This window comes from Cavia porcellus, unplaced genomic scaffold, assembly GCF_034190915.1.
Source record: "Cavia porcellus strain 051 isolate PalLab524CR breed Dunkin Hartley unplaced genomic scaffold, mCavPor4.1 scaffold_27, whole genome shotgun sequence".
Taxonomy (NCBI): domain Eukaryota; kingdom Metazoa; phylum Chordata; class Mammalia; order Rodentia; family Caviidae; genus Cavia; species Cavia porcellus.
In genome coordinates, this window is record NW_026947510.1 from 32,724,100 (window position 1) to 32,739,772 (window position 15,673).

A 15,673-nucleotide genomic window follows, 5' to 3' on the forward strand; every position below is an offset into this window, starting at 1 on the left:
CTTGGACACAGTCTCGCTGCCTGTCTGAGAGGAACCCAGTCCTGGACTCCGTTCTTTGCCACTAAGTTGCCCAGCTCTGCATGAGGAGGACACAGTTGGTGGGGATGCAGAGAGCAGCCTGAGGCCTGACAGCCTGACGGGGTCTCCAGCAGTGTGGCAGGGGCAGGACAGGAGGGCACCCACCCGGCGTTGGGCTGCGCACTTAAACTGTGCACTGTGGCCACTCCTCTGGTTTCCTCCTTCTGCTCTGCTCCTCCTGAGGAACACAGCCTTGAGGAGACTCCTAAGGGGACCCCTACCGGCCTCCAGAGCATGGGGGCTGCAGCAGCCCCTCCTTCTGCTGCCTCAGGCCATTGCCAAGGAGAACCCACCAGGTGACTGGGGGAGGACAGAGGCCACTGCACCAACCCCAGGATCCCACCCAAACTTGCCTTCACTTGCTCTTCCAGCTCCCTCTCCTCCTTCCTCTGCACAAACTGGGTGACCAAATCTGGCTCTCCTCCAGGCGTCAGGGCAGTGCGGGGCACCGGGCAAGAAGACTGGGCTGCAGGAAGCAAGTCCTGGCCCTCAGGCAGGGGCCGGGCTCCAGGAGCCAGGAGGCAGCACGCCTCTTCCTGCTGTGTCTTCTGTTCAAAGTCAAGGAGCCAGGTCAGAGCCCCGATGATGAGACTCAGGAACTTTTCCTGTGGGAACAGAGGGCGAGTTGCTGAGCGTTTCTCCCAAGCTTCCCTCCTCTTGGATGGCGGCGCTCCCTACGTGAACTCGCCTTCTTCCTTCCAGGCAAGCACTATACCACTTTTTGTTTTTCTGCTTTTAATTTTGAAACAGAGTTTGATATTTTGCCAGGCTGGACTGGCCCCTTTCACCCAACCAGCTCAGCCTTCCAAGTTGCTAAAATTTAGAAGACTTTTCTCATTTTCGTAAAGGCTTCAAAGCTCTGGCTTTACAAATTAAAGGGCTCCCTGAGTCAACCAAGGAAAGGACAGGACAGGACAGGACAGGAAAGGAAAGGAAAGGAGCAGCCAATACAACAGCCAGGACAAACACGGAAAAGGAAAGAAACAGACATGGGGCCCAGCAGCAGGAAAGAACTGCTTTAATCATGATGCTTAACACTCCGAAAGGAACTTACGGTGGCTTTGTGGGGTGCATACAAATTCTGCATGGTAACAACCAGCAACAATCAATTAGACTAGCACCTCTGCCAAAAGAATTAAGGTATGTGTCCCTGTAATACAACATCCTTAACTCTCTGGGGAAGACATCCAGAAGGGGAATAGCTGGGTCAAATGGAATTTCTACTTTTAGGGTTTTGAGAGATCTCCACACTGACTTCCTCAGTGGCTATACCAGTTTACATTCCCACCACCAGTGGAGAAGGATTCCTTTCCCCTCCAGCCTCACCAGGACTTGCTACTATTTGACTTCTTCCTGACAGCCAATTTTTCTGGAAAAAGATGAAATCTCAGTATTGCTCTATTTGGCATTCCTCTAATGGTCAGGATGCTGAATATTTTTTATACATATTTATTGACCGCTTTTACTTCTTCAGAGAAGTGTCTACTCATTTCAGTGATGCATGTGTACTTCACAGCAGCATACTCATAGGAGCTAAATCTTGGAAACAACTTTTATGTCCGTCCACAGATGAATGGATAAAGAGAATGTGGTATTTACAGACATGGGAGTACTACTCTGCCACAAAGAAGGGTAAACTTGAGTCATTTGTAGAAAATGGACATACCTTGAGCTCATAAGGTTAAGTAAAATAAATCAGACACAAAAGCTTATCTATCATGTGGTTTCTTATACAAAACCCAAAATATAAATAAAGAGCAAATCAAAAGACAGAAAATAGGAACTAGTGAGACAGCTCTTTTGCAAATGGGAAGAAGACCAAGAGATGGAGGGATGAAAGAGGGAGGGGAAGAGAAGGGGATGAAAAGGGAATTAAGATGTGCTGTGTCCATGTGCCAGCTCCCCAAGGGAGGGGAATCATTATGTGCTGCAAATAAGAACTAATAAAAACTAAACTGGATAGAAAGGAATTCAGAGCTTTTCAACAGAGCAAATCTACAGAGTTGCCAAGCAATGTTAGCCTCAGCTTTAAAGCAACCAATGTGCAGACACAACACTATCTGTCCTACTGCTTAAGGTTTTGTTCGTTTTTTTCCCCCCAAAGTCAGTCAACTGCTCTGGAGACATGATTTAAATATCAAAGTTTTCCCTGTGGCCCTCGCTGCAGGCTGAAATGAATCCCCCCAAAGCTGGGATGAGGAAGTCCTTGTCCTATCCCAGAGAGTGACCTTATTTGGGCACAGGATCACTATAGATGTAATTAGCGAACCTGAGGCTAGGGGAGCACTAATGTTTCCCAAGAACCTGTGTGTTGGGGTGGGGGCCAGATGCAGCCACAGAGGTGAAGACTGTGTCCATGGAAGGACGGTCATGGACAGACCCTTTCACTGCAGCCCTAGGAAAAGCCAGCCCTGCTGCCACCTTGAAGTCTACCTGCAGAAGTGTAAGACAGCAGGTCCTGCTGTGTGAGCCCCTCAGGTGTGGGGTGAGGTTCTGGGTGACAAGGTCTCTGGCACAGACCGAGTCCACAGGCTGCTCCTCTGGGTGCACCTGGTCGGTTCAGGTCCTCAGCCCTTCTGCCCAGGGACAAGGATGCTACAGCACAGGTTCCAACCCTGATCCAAGCAGAATGCGCAGTGGGGAGACAGAGCCCGTGCCCAGGGAGGAGGAAGTGCAGACTGCAAGCTGAGGCTTCAGATGCTACCGCCAGGCTGTTGGGGCTACATCCTGGCTCCTCTGCTTCCCAGCTCTGGGGCTCTGCGGTCACCTCGTAATGCATGCTGCCACACATGTATGCAAAAAGGGGGTGAGGATCATCCCTTCCTCACAGAGGTGTAGGCACTGAAATTAGTTAAGACAGAAAGGCAAATGCCTGTAGCAGGATCCAAAGAATACCTGGTACACAGTAAGTGAGCAGCTGGAGATGTATACAATACTAATAAAATTATCATCATCCAGAGATGTGGAAGCTATGGGCATGCCTTAGAACTTGAAAGGCCCTGTGCCAGAGTACACTGCTGCTGAGTGCACCATTTCACTCAGCTTCTGAGAGACACTGGATGGCAATGTCCTGGGCAGCACAATCAACAGAACCTGGGCTGGGGCTCTGGGCAATCTGGGACATCAGCAGCCAGCAGCTGGGTCAGGTGGGCAAGTGTGGGTAGCAGCTGAACTGGAGGTCAGTACCACGTGTGGGGCTGGAGTAAAGCTGGTCCTGAGAATGAAAAGCACCCAAGGTGAGCCATGTGAATGAGCTGCTCTAGCTCTGGGGACATGGAGAGCCCAAGTTAACCCAAGCAAACAGGTGTCACGTGTAGGCAGAGTGTTACATGACACCAACATGCCAAGTGTATAAATAAATGCATTGCAGTGATCTGAGGGTGTCACTCCACCGTATGGTGCTTGCCTGGCATGGAGAAGGCCCAGGTTTCAATCCCAAGTACCAAAACCAAAAGTAAACAAACCAAAAATAAAACAAAACTCTGCACAAAATTCCAAAATTACAGACACGGAACAGACTTTACCGAACACTCCCAGAGCACCGGATGACTGATGGCATCTCATGCAGCAGGACCCCACACACCTCGCTGTAATGTTCACAACCAGGAAAGGAAATTCATTCATTTTCCTGACATCTCCTGGGTGCAGGGGAATCACATTTGGGACTGGGCATGGGCACCTAGAAAGTGCCCAGGGGAAAGAGTAACGTGCACTTGGAGGGACGGCACACACTGTGGTGAAATCTAGATAGTGACACTCCCAGAGCTTGCAGTGCCATGTAGGGCAGTGCAGGCACCAAGTGAAGATGCCACCACTAGGTGTTGGAATCACAGAAGGTTTCACTAGTGACTCAGAGGTTAACCAGGTATCTTGGGCTGTGCATTAGAAGCAGGAGGGTAAAGAAAATCCACTCGGGTTATGAGAGGGTATGGCATCTCCTTGGAGGTGTGATTTAGAAGGCACCAGAACATAAAGGGGAACAGTGTCATGGGGGCAGATTTCCACAGGAATGGACACACGAGAAGAGAAGCCACGGAACCGAGGATAAACACATAAGGGCTGGGGAGAGTGAGGGGACATGTGAGGGAAACAGAGGACAAGGATGGAAATCCACAAAGGGAGGCACAAGGCCAACAGGGTAAGCGAGGCAAGATCAATGCTGCTCTTCCATGTTTCCAGCCAAATCCCTTAATACTGGACAAAAGTCAATCGATTCATACTCACAAAAACAAAAAAGCAGAAGAGCAAATAACCAGCTCAAGAACAGACAGAGAGACAGATACTTGGACCTGAGTTAGTAGAGCAAGGATCCCAAAGCCTAAGGGCCTCCGAGGTTACCAACTGAGACAGAGGAGCTCAGAGGCAATCTGAATGACCATGGTGCCCGACTTCCAGCCACAAGAATCTCTGCAGAGGTGAGAAGTGGAAGCCTTCATGTTCTCAGCCATCATCCCATGTCACGCACTCACTGTTGCCAGTGGGACTCTCAAATATCCCAATCTTGCCAGCCTCCAGCACGTGATACAGCTCTGCCATGAAGTTCTTCTGGTTGGAATAGGGTGGGAAGGGAAAGGGGAAATCAATGCCACCGGATTCCTGGATTTTATCAGCCATGGTTCTAGAGAAAAAACACAAAGGGAAGTGTTACCTCTCTGTGGAGCAGTGAAATGGTACATAATGGGCTCCACAGTGGTTACTGATGTACACTGGGTTGTAGACTCTACAGCATGCAGGGACCATGTTCTCTGCATGTGCTGTGCACCTGCAGGAGCCTGCAGCAGACTCATGCATCTCATCTACAGCCTTCATCAGCAGTGGCTAAGCAGCAGGTGCCCAAGAAAGACCCCAACCTCCAAACCAGCAGTGGAAAGGTATCCACTGCTGCCTGGATACCTTTCTAATAATTTTCCACAGAAAGACAGTGCCATGGGATCAAGGCTGGCACTGGTGAGTCCTTTGCATCATCTCCTCACAGGCTCAGCCACGTGGCCCCTGCAGACCCAAGCTGCCTCGCCTTCTCCTGGAGGGAAGGCCCATGAAACCCTGGCACCACCAGAGTCACCAACAAGGCTTGTCCAGAAGAGGCAAGTGGCACTCACAGTCCTACTTCTCAGTATTTGTCCTCCTCAGCCAAGCAAGGGCTCAGGGCTTCATTTCATCTTTTCTCTCCTCTTCTGAAATTTTCCCTGCGAGCCCTGCACATTCTTTCCTCCTCTAATTGCCATTCTGGGGACCGGTTCTTCTATTTTGCTTTCCACTGCTCACTTTTAGGAAGTAATTTCTCTAACATAGATGAGAGGTCCATCTCTTTTCAGTATATATATTTAAAAGCCTAAAACCCATTCTATTAATACATCTTTATTCTATTGGTCTCTACAATACAATGCAGCTGTTTGATGGCAATATATATAGAAATTAAGTAACTGCTGCACGTCCAGGAGGATGGCAGAGTGGTGAGCAGCAGAGAAACGGCCTCTACAATATTTGAAATCTGGACACCGGAATACAGCAATGTGAAGAGGAGGAGGAGAAGGAGGGAAGTGGGTTCCTGGGACCCTGAAAGGATCTGAGGTGAGAATTGCAGACTACGAGGAGAATGAAGAGGGGACCACAGTGCAGAGCAGGGAGGTGGCAAGCACTGTTTTCTCCCTGAGCCCATGTTGTTCTGGCAAAGCGAGGGGCGGCTTGGACCCCCAGAGGCACAGTGACTACCGGTGATCCCAAGGGCTTCCATGGAGAAACACACTGGGAGAACAGAGCAGTGGATGCTGTGGACTGCAGGGGCTGGGAGTTATTCAGGTTCAGATGTCCCCCAGGAAAGGATGACTGGTCAGCAGCCTTTTAGGAAAGGGGCAACAGAAGTCACAACTCAGAACACCTGGAGGCCTGGCGCCATCTAATGGCCACAAGCCTCAGAGTGAAGCACAGCCATACTCAAGTTGGTCCAGGGGAGCAAGTGTCAGCAGCAGTCATTTGGGGTGTAGTGGGCTGAAAAACAGGCCCAAGCCCATAGCCAGAATGCAGTAGTCTGAATTTCAGGGGAATTAAAGGCTGGGATTATGCACCACCACCGTAATTCTACTGCTGGTTTGCTGGGATCAGTCAACATGGATCTGGGCTCTGTCTGGCCCCTCTGTCAACGAGTGACAGCAGAGACACACCCTAATTTCTTATTTCTACTTTCCTTCCTTTGCTTTTTAATTTTTTTAAATTTTTTATTTTTATTTTTAATTTTTTCCCTTTTTCTTGATTGTTTGTTCCTGGTTTTATACCACTTGGTTTTTGTTTCTTTTCCACTGTACCTGTCTTTCTTCCGTTCCTCCCGTCCTCTTCACCAGTTTTCCAAATCTTTCTTTGTCCTCCAGCCTTGCTTCTAATCCCTTTTTCTTGCTCTATTTTTCTTCTTTTCTTGCTCTATTTTTTCCCTTTAACTTGTTTTTAATTTTCTTTCTTGAGGATAAAATTGCCTTTTAAGGGACTATGTACTATACAGAATTTTCTGGTTTCTTTTAGATTTGCTTAGGTAACTACAAGTTCTGTTCATATGTATAAATGTGGCAAATCAATAGTTACGAAGGTTGTCATTTTCTAGGCAGGCGCTTGTGCCACAGAGCAATATCCCTGGCCCCAAGGCTGTTATTTTTTAGGGGGTGTAGGATGCAATTATTAATCATTGTACTACTTTACCCAAGGTGACAAAACTGGCCTAATCATTTGTTCTTCCATATATGCCAAGAATGAGACTACCTGAGGATCATAAACAATACTACAGGCCAGTGCCAAAGAACCACAAGCTAGTAGGCCAAGTAGGCAGCAACTTCTCATCCCCAATAATTTGAGCAGTAGAATTTTACAACAGAATCAACACCCAAAAGTCAGCTATAATTTGAAGACATCTCTAAGAAGCGGTCATTTCTTAAGAGTTCTTGAGAACAGAAATAAAGATGCTTACCACAAGCAATTTATAAGCATCAATGCATGAATTATACTGAAATAAAAAACAGAAAACGAGAAGACAGAAGCCAGATGCAACTCCTGCTCAGCAGTTCCCCAAAGGCAAATCCAAGGGACGATGAGGCGGAACAATTCGAAAGCAACCCTCTGGACTCTCTAAAGTGGTATATCAGTAAAAGCAACAAAGCAGATGGATGAGGCTCTAGGAAAAAGTCAAATCAGAAATAATTTCTCAGATGACTTCAGAAATGATGGGCATACTGAAGGGCATGATTAGTGATTCTAGAGAAGATGTACATAAAAAACATAGAGGAGTTCAGAAAAATAATGGAAACCATAAATTCCCCATATAAGGAAAAAAATGAAAACCATGAAACAGATTCAAATAGATGCCTGAGATTAAAAATTCCATTTAGGGGCTGGGGATTTAGCTCAGCGGCATAAGGACCTGCCTTGCAAGCAGGCAGTCGTGAGTTCAATCCCTGGTACCGATAAAAAAAAAAAATTCCATTTAAAAGATACACAGGGGAACGAGACAATGTGAGGACAGAATATCAGATCTAGAAAACAGAATTTTGGTTTGTGACCATGAAAAAAAAGATTTGTTAAAAATAGAAAGGGACCATGAAAAATCAATCCACCAGCTGCTAGGTGCTTCAAAGAAGAATAAAATAAGATTGAACAGAGTCAATAGCAACTCCAGGAGATACTGCAAACAACATAAAAAACCTATTTACCAAAGTAATGGCAGAAAACTTCCCAAACATGAAAAAACAATTTGAAACACAAATAATAAGGCATATACAATTCCAATTAGCCATGATTTTAAAAATCTAGCCAAGTCAGACATGGTGACACACACCCATAGTCCCAGTGATCAGTAGGTAGGAGAATCACCATGAGTTCAAGGCCAGCCTGGGCTACATAGTGAGTTCAAAGACAATCTACACTAGAAGCAAGACCCTATACCAAAAACAAAAACCAAACCAGCAAAAACAAGTAAACAAAATGTAACCTAAGGCATAAAGTCAAGATTCCAGAAATTCAGCACAATATACAATACTAGAAGCTATTAAGAGGAAAACAAATCAACTCTAAAGGAAGACCGTCAGAATCACAGAAGACTTCAATACAAACCCTTAAGTCAAGAAAAGCTCGGAGTGAAGTATTTCAGGACCCAAAAGAAAACAGCCTCCAACCCAAACTGATATATACTGCAAAGCTATCTTTCAAAGTTGATAAAGAAATAAGATACTTCCACGACAAAGAACTGAAGAAATTCATGATCTACTAGCTCTACAAAATATTCTGAAAAATATTTTAGAAAGAGACAAGAGTACAATTCCAAGAACACCAACGATAAGAAACCATCAGGAAAGGCAATCAGTTAAACAGAGGGGAATGGTAAGGAACCAACAACAGGAAAATACAACAGGATAAATCAATACATATCACTTATAACTATCAATGTAAATGGCCTCAATTCACCATTCAAAAGAAGCAGAGTGGCAAAATGGATGAACAAAAAGATCCAACAATATGTTGCATAAATGAAACACATTTAAACTCAAAAAGCAATCAAGAGACTGAAATTCAAAGGATGAAAAACGAACCCAGAAAAAGGCACAAGTAACTAGTTTATTTGTAGACAGTGAACTTCAAGCCAAGACTGATTAAATGAGACAAAGAAGGCACTACATACTTGCTAAGAGAAAACTGCAAGAGGGAAAGATCATAAATATGCATGTACCAAATGCCAGTGCATCCAACTATATTAAAACATATTAACAGACATGAATAATCATAGTAACGGGATCATAATACCCCACTGACAAAAATAGGCACAGCACCTAGATAAGAAATCAACAAAGAAGTATCAGAAGTGAACCAAACCTGTGGGATTTAGTAGATATGTACAGAGTGTTCCACCCTACACATAATACACATTTTTCTTAGTTATGCATGGGATGTTATCCAAAACAGAATGCATACTAACCCACAGAATACCATTAAGTACTTACAAAGGAACTGAAATTATTTCCATGCATACTCTCAGACCATAGGGTCCAAATTCCCATACCCATTCATGATAAAAACCCTATAGAAAACTGGAACACATCACCTTTATCTCAATCAGATAAAAGCCATCTATGACAAACCAACAGCCAGCATCATACTAAATGGACAAAAACTGAAAGCTGTCATTCTAAAATCAAGAACAAGACAAGGATGTCCACTGTCACTACTCCTGTTCAATGTTGTTCTGGAAATAATGGCCAGAGAAAACAGAGAAGGGAAAGACATAAAAGAAATAAAGATGGAAAAGGAATAAATAATTATTTGTGCATGACATGATACTCTACAAAGATAACACCAAAATGTCCACCAAAAGACACCTAGATTTAAAAACCAAATTTTGTACCACGTTAGTTAAAAGTTCATTGCATTCCTATATCCAAATAATGAAATCAGAAAGAGAAATTAGAGAAACAATATCTTTTGCAATAGCATCCAAAAAACCCCAAAAGGAATAATTAGGAATTAACCAAATGAAAGAAGTAAAAGAACTTACCACCCAAAATTGCAGTAGTTGGAAAAGGGAAATTGAAAAGGATGTCAGAAAATGGAAACCTATTCCTTATTCTGGGGGTAAGAAGAACCAATATAGTGAAACTGTACATACTCCCAAAATCCATAAGGATTTAATGCAATCCTGATGAAAACACCTATAGCATACCTTACTGAGTTAGAGGAAACATTTCTAAAACTGACTTGGAACCAGAAGAGACATAGAATAGCAAAAGGAATCCTAGACAACAAAAGCAAGGCAGGTGGCATTACAATCTCTGGCTTGAAATTATACTTCAGAGCTACTGTGACAAAAACAGTACAATACTGAGAAGAGAAGGAAAAATAAGCAAAAATAAATACATACATAAATAAAAAATAACAACAACAAAAGAAAAGCAGAACCCAGGATCAATGGAACAGCACAGAGGATACAGAAACAATTCTGAACAAACTAAACCATAATGTTTCACAAAATGTTCAAACATAATCATTGAAAGAAAGCCTCTTTAATAAATAATAGGGGGAAAGCTGGCTTTTCCACATGCCAAAGACTAAAACTAGATCCATATCTCTCTCACCATGCACTAAATTAAAATTGCATGGATCAAAGATCTAAATATTAAAAGAAAACACTAAACTTGCTATAAGAAATAATAAATAGAACTCCTGAAGACAAAGGTGTAGGCACACACAATGAATAAAACTCTAATCTCACAGTAAAATTCACAAAACAATCAACAACTGGGATCCCGTCATACTAAAAAGTTTTGCACAGCAAAAGAAATCACCAACAGAATAAACTGACAATACACAGAGGTGGAAAAAAATTTATTATCTGTTCCTCAGACAAAAAACTAATGTTGAGAGTATATAAAGAACTTAAATAAAATCTGACCGTTCAAATTTAAAGCCCCAATCTAAAAATGGGCATCTGAAATGAATATACACTTCTCAGATCAAGAAATATAAATGGCAAATAAATACATGTAAAAATGGTTCAAGATCACTGGTCACTTGAAAGATGCAAATTAAAAAAACACAGATTCCATCTCGTTACTGTCAAGAAAATGTGGCTATTGTTAAGCAATCAACAAATAACAAATGGTGGAAGGCTGGTGGGGAAAAAGCAGCCCTTATGTCCTATTGGTGAGAATGTAGACTGGTATAACTACTATGGAAATCAGTGTGGAAATCCCTCAAAACCTAGGTCTACAGGTTCCACTTATCCCAGTTTTCCCCCTTCTTGGTATCTTCCCAAAAGAATTAAAAGAATCACCACAGCAATATATGCATTCTCATGTTTATAGTAGCAATTGGTAGTAGTTAAATCTTGGAAACAAGTCAAATGCCCATCAACTGATGAATGGATACAGAAGGTATGGGGTTTTTTTTAATATAATGGAGGCTATTCAGCCATAAAAAGGGTAAGCTTGAGAAATTTCTATGTAATGGATGAATGCTGAGACTATAGTCTTAAGTGAAATTAATCAGACACACATGCTCAAATATTGCACCGTTTATACGTTATGAGAAACTGAAAGTGTATATTTATACTTGGATTGAAATGTGTATTAGATATTGTGAAATAGCAAGAAAATATTCAAATGAGAAGGGGAACTAGGGAGAGGACTGGGACTAGAAAAAGGGAGAATGGAAAAATGAAAACAAAGCTTTTGTAAATAAGGAAGAGATGAGCAGTTGAAGGGAAGAGAGGGAAAGAGGAAAAAAGAATCAAGTTATATCACATACAGACAGAAATTCCATACCATGAAGGTTAGCATTATGTATATCTAAAACGTACCAATAAAATTCATTAATTAAAAAAAGAAATAGAATAATTCCTGGCTGGACCAGTGGCTCAGAGGTAGAGCATTTGCCTGCACAAACACTTGGGTTCACTCTAAAGCACTGGGGAGGGAGAAGATGGGAGACAGTAAATATTTCTGCTATCCAGTCAGATGCCAGATGGAGCCCCAATCTGACTTCCTTAGCCTACTCCTATTTTCTGACCATCCAGATCTTTTAATCTGCACACAGCCTCTTCAATCACCTCTGCCAAGTAAAAGTTCTTTTCCTGTTTTAGTTCTCAATCCCCAAAGACTGATGAGCACCACCTACTCCCTCTTTCTAAAGGAGGCTTGCAGGTCAATCTACGCATCTTTGGTCAGACATTGTGCCTTACCTAATCAATCTGTGCCTAGTAATCGCTAGCTCCCCAGCCATGGAAATGATGACTCAATATTCAGGATTCAGCTCACTCCCCAATTTTGCCACTTAAAAAGAGTCCAAAACACTGCAATACACACACATGTACCACGTGCATGCGCACACAAACTATGCATACATGCTGCTTTAGGTTGCACCTTTATCGTATCACCTTGTACTTAATTTCTTTGTTATCTCTTAGCACTAACTGAACCTATTTTACTCACTATTTTTCTATAAACTATGGAAAACGAGAAATCTTCTGTCTTGCTCTTCTCGGCTTCCAGGTTTCAGGGCAGGGGCTTTAGCATAACAAGAGCGTTTAATAAAATTCTGATAAATATGTAAGTAGCCAGCTAGACATACGGGGGCGTAGCCAGAGGTTTCTGCTCTTCACTGGTGTGGGTAGAGAGATGTCCTGACTTCAATATCCAATCCAAGAGCCATCCTTAATGGCAGAAAATTCATGTGCTTTGTATTTCCATCAGCTTTTTCATAGGTGAAGAAGAGACTCGGAACAGTAACTTGATCAAGTTCACGCAGCAGGTGGCTAAGCCCAGGAGGGGTCTCTGCTGTTCTCCACACCCTCGAGTATCATATTTCCTGAAGTTGCACCCCAATGATATACCTCAAAAACGAGGCAAGACGTCATCCAAAAAGAAAAAGAAGCGCTTTAAGCTGGTACCCAGAGGCACAGTCGCGTTGGAAACTGCAGAACTGTGCAACTAGGTTAGGTTCCTAGGAGGTTTATAAAGGGGAAAACCGCAAAGCAAAGAGAGGGGGCCAAGGGGGAAGAAGGTCTTTTGTCTCTTGATTTGACCTGGAGACAAATTTCCTAACTCTACAGGATATTAACTTGTGTAACTTGTGCTCAGCTAGTTCCAGGGACACACTGCTGTTCTTGGAAAGCAGTAGTTTATGGGGAAAAGAAGTTGGAACAAAGGTCTGGGTAAGGATGCTTACAGAATAGGATGGCAGTGCTTTGGTTAGGTTACAATACCTGACCCATACTCTCTCCATTCAATAAGGCAAAAGAAAAGACTAAGTTTTCTAACAACAATGCAGAACATAAATAATCATCATTTCCTTTCCCCGTGAGTGTAAGTAGGAATCTTATTACCCCAGAAGCAGCACAGGTCAACCAAGGTTAAACAACGGGGAGATCAAATGCCACTGCAACAGATTCGCTCAGCACTGCTGAGGAGGTCATCTGTCTCCTCCTCAGACCTACTCAGGGGCTCCGTGGGCAGGAGCAAGATCTCCCACAAACGTTTTCCGTGGAACTCAGCACCATGGCTGTGGCGCACACGCTCCAGAGTGGCGATCACTAAATGCCTTAGGAAAGCACTTGGCACAGATTCCCCAACTTAAGGCCAGAGGCCCGATAGCGGTCCTCAGGATACCAAACAGCGCGCCAGTTCTCCGAAGGCCCGTCCTCCCGGACCCGCCCTTCGCCCATTGGCCTACCGCCCGTCCATCAAGAGGCCCCGCACCCCGCACCACACACCCGCCCCTCGGCTCCGCCCGTCCCGCTGCCTCCCTCAGCCCCTAGCGACCACCTATGCCGGCGTCTGACCTTCCTCCACCGTTCTCCAGTCTTCAGCTCCGCCACCGCGCTTACTGTCCTCCCTCAGGGCAGGACCGCTGGACTGGGTCCAGCGGAGAGAGCAAGAACCTGAGACACCAGACTGAATTGGAGTGGCACGCCTCCTCAGCCACGTGTCACAGCTGCGCGGACCACGATGCCACGCCCCCATCCCCGCGCCTGCGCACTTGGAACGTGCCAGGACCCGCAGCCTCTGGTTGAAGGGGGCGTGGCTTTGTTTGCGCTGCGCTACTGCGCTGCTCATTGTTTTCCTGGCCAAGATTGATGTTCTGGAAACAAAATCATAGAGCAGCCTTGATCTTAAGAAGCTATGACCTGGTCTCGAATCACAAACCCGGCCCTATTACCGTGCTCCTGGAACTCTCCCGGCAGTGCAAGGGTTTGATAGATCCTCTCCCTCTTCGCCTAACGTACAAGGCTGATTAAGCAGTCGTTTTGCTTGATAAAGTTACTAACAAAGAGCGAAGTTTGATTTTATTATATGTGTTCGCCCAATTTTCTGGGAGTGGTTTCTTGAATGGTTGTTCTAAAAGCTAAAAATGCTGTCCTGTTTGTTGCTTTGTAGTGGATACCAGCAGTTGAGTTCTTTGTGTCAAAGTCTTCCCTGTTTCTCTCCTGTCTCTGGTCCCAGGTCTGGTACCCTGCGTGGTGGTGAGTGGTGAAAAGCCTGGCTGGCCACCTGTCGAAGCTTCACTTTCCTGTTTTGAAGTGCCCCTGATGCTTAGTGTTTATCATGACTTTTGCAAACATTACCTTGCTTAAAAAGAAATTTTATTATGACATTTGGTATGCTTAACTATTTCTGTTGTAGTGGGCATATGTATGCATTCTTGTTTTCAAAGAAAAACATGTTAGGAAAAGAAAATACACTCTCCTAAGAAATGAACAGGTCACAATTGATGATAACTGGGCAAAGGTGGATTTCAACCATCATGGTAAAACAGTTTATGTTTTGCTACAGGACTGTGTCAGCCTGAATGGGAATATTATTTCAGTCACTGAAAATGACACACTACCTCAATGAAGTGGTGATTGTAGAAGAACCTGACTCACTTCTCCAGCTGGAGGGGCTGTGTAGTCCGACCAATAGCAGACTGACTTCCTGCCTACTCCCCTTTTCTCTTCCTTGCCCCCCAATGGACTGGGACAGTTTGCTGCAGTGTCCTCCCTGGCTATTAAGTCCCGTCATTTACTACAACAGCAGGGCAGTCAGACAGCATCTGTCCCTTCCCCACTGATTTATATATAAAATGTATGTAAAGCAAACACTAGACATAGATACATGATTCATGTTAACAAAGGATTAGTGAACAAGGGTACATGGAAAGAGTCATACAACTATGCATGGGAAAAATCAGTACTACATACTAACACATTTACACCTGAGTTAAAATATGAATCTAACACCTTGCCACCTTAAAGAATATTTATTGTAACATATGATGAGTAATTTCTGGAATATTAAAAGACTAATGTGAGAGAAATTCTTAAATGCATAAGGGGATTGAAGAATTGGATCTATAACCAAAAGTGTGTTAAAATTCCTAACAGTGTCAAAAAATTCAAGGAGAAAAGAAAATGGAATAACATAATCAAAATTTAACACAGATAATAAGATTGGCTGTAGAATCAATAGGACAAAAATCTAGAATAAAATTCCAATTGAAAGATGTGATAGTTACTGACAATTACAAGTATAAGATTGTTAAAGAAAAAACTAAAAGTCCTTTATTCATTTCAGTAAATCCCAAACTATCAAATGTAAGACTGGAAAATGATGCAGAATTGCCTCAGACACTAAACATACTTTAGTAAAAGAGTTTATTTTCAACTTAAGAAGGTTTTTTTTTAATCCAGAATGTATTTTACCTTGAACCCAGGGAAGATATTTCCCTGTGGTCTTAATAAAATAATGTAGCACTTGAGTGCAAAGATGCAGCCCAGAAGCCCTGCACCAGAGGCCAAGATGGAGAAGATCTCCATGGCCACCATCACCTTCCCCTTGCTGCTGTGGTACACGGGGAGGAAGGTGACCCACACACTGCAGAACACCAGCATGCTGAATGTCAGAAATTTGGCTTCATTGAAGGTGTCAGGCAGGTACCTGGCCAGGAAAGCCACAGTGAAGCTGACCAGGGCCAGGGAGCCCAGGAATCCTAGGACACAGTACAAGGCAGTGAGGGAGTCCTTGTTGCCCATGATGATGTGGCCATGCTCAGAGTGTGCATCTATGTCAATGTAGGGTGGATCTGTTCCCAT

The 15,673-nt window shown here is 43.7% G+C and overlaps 1 protein-coding gene across 1 annotated transcript in view; it reads right to left on the reverse strand.

Moving 5' to 3' along the window:
* The window catches only part of LOC100728807 (putative ATP-dependent RNA helicase DDX11-like protein 8), a 33,361-nt gene extending 17,688 nt beyond the window's left edge, over positions 1-15,673 (reverse strand). The window contains 4 exon segments of the mRNA XM_063238282.1: positions 432-683; positions 4,548-4,696; positions 13,385-13,683; positions 15,336-15,673. Of these exon segments, the coding sequence (XP_063094352.1) occupies positions 432-683; positions 4,548-4,696; positions 13,385-13,683; positions 15,336-15,673 (1,038 nt within the window).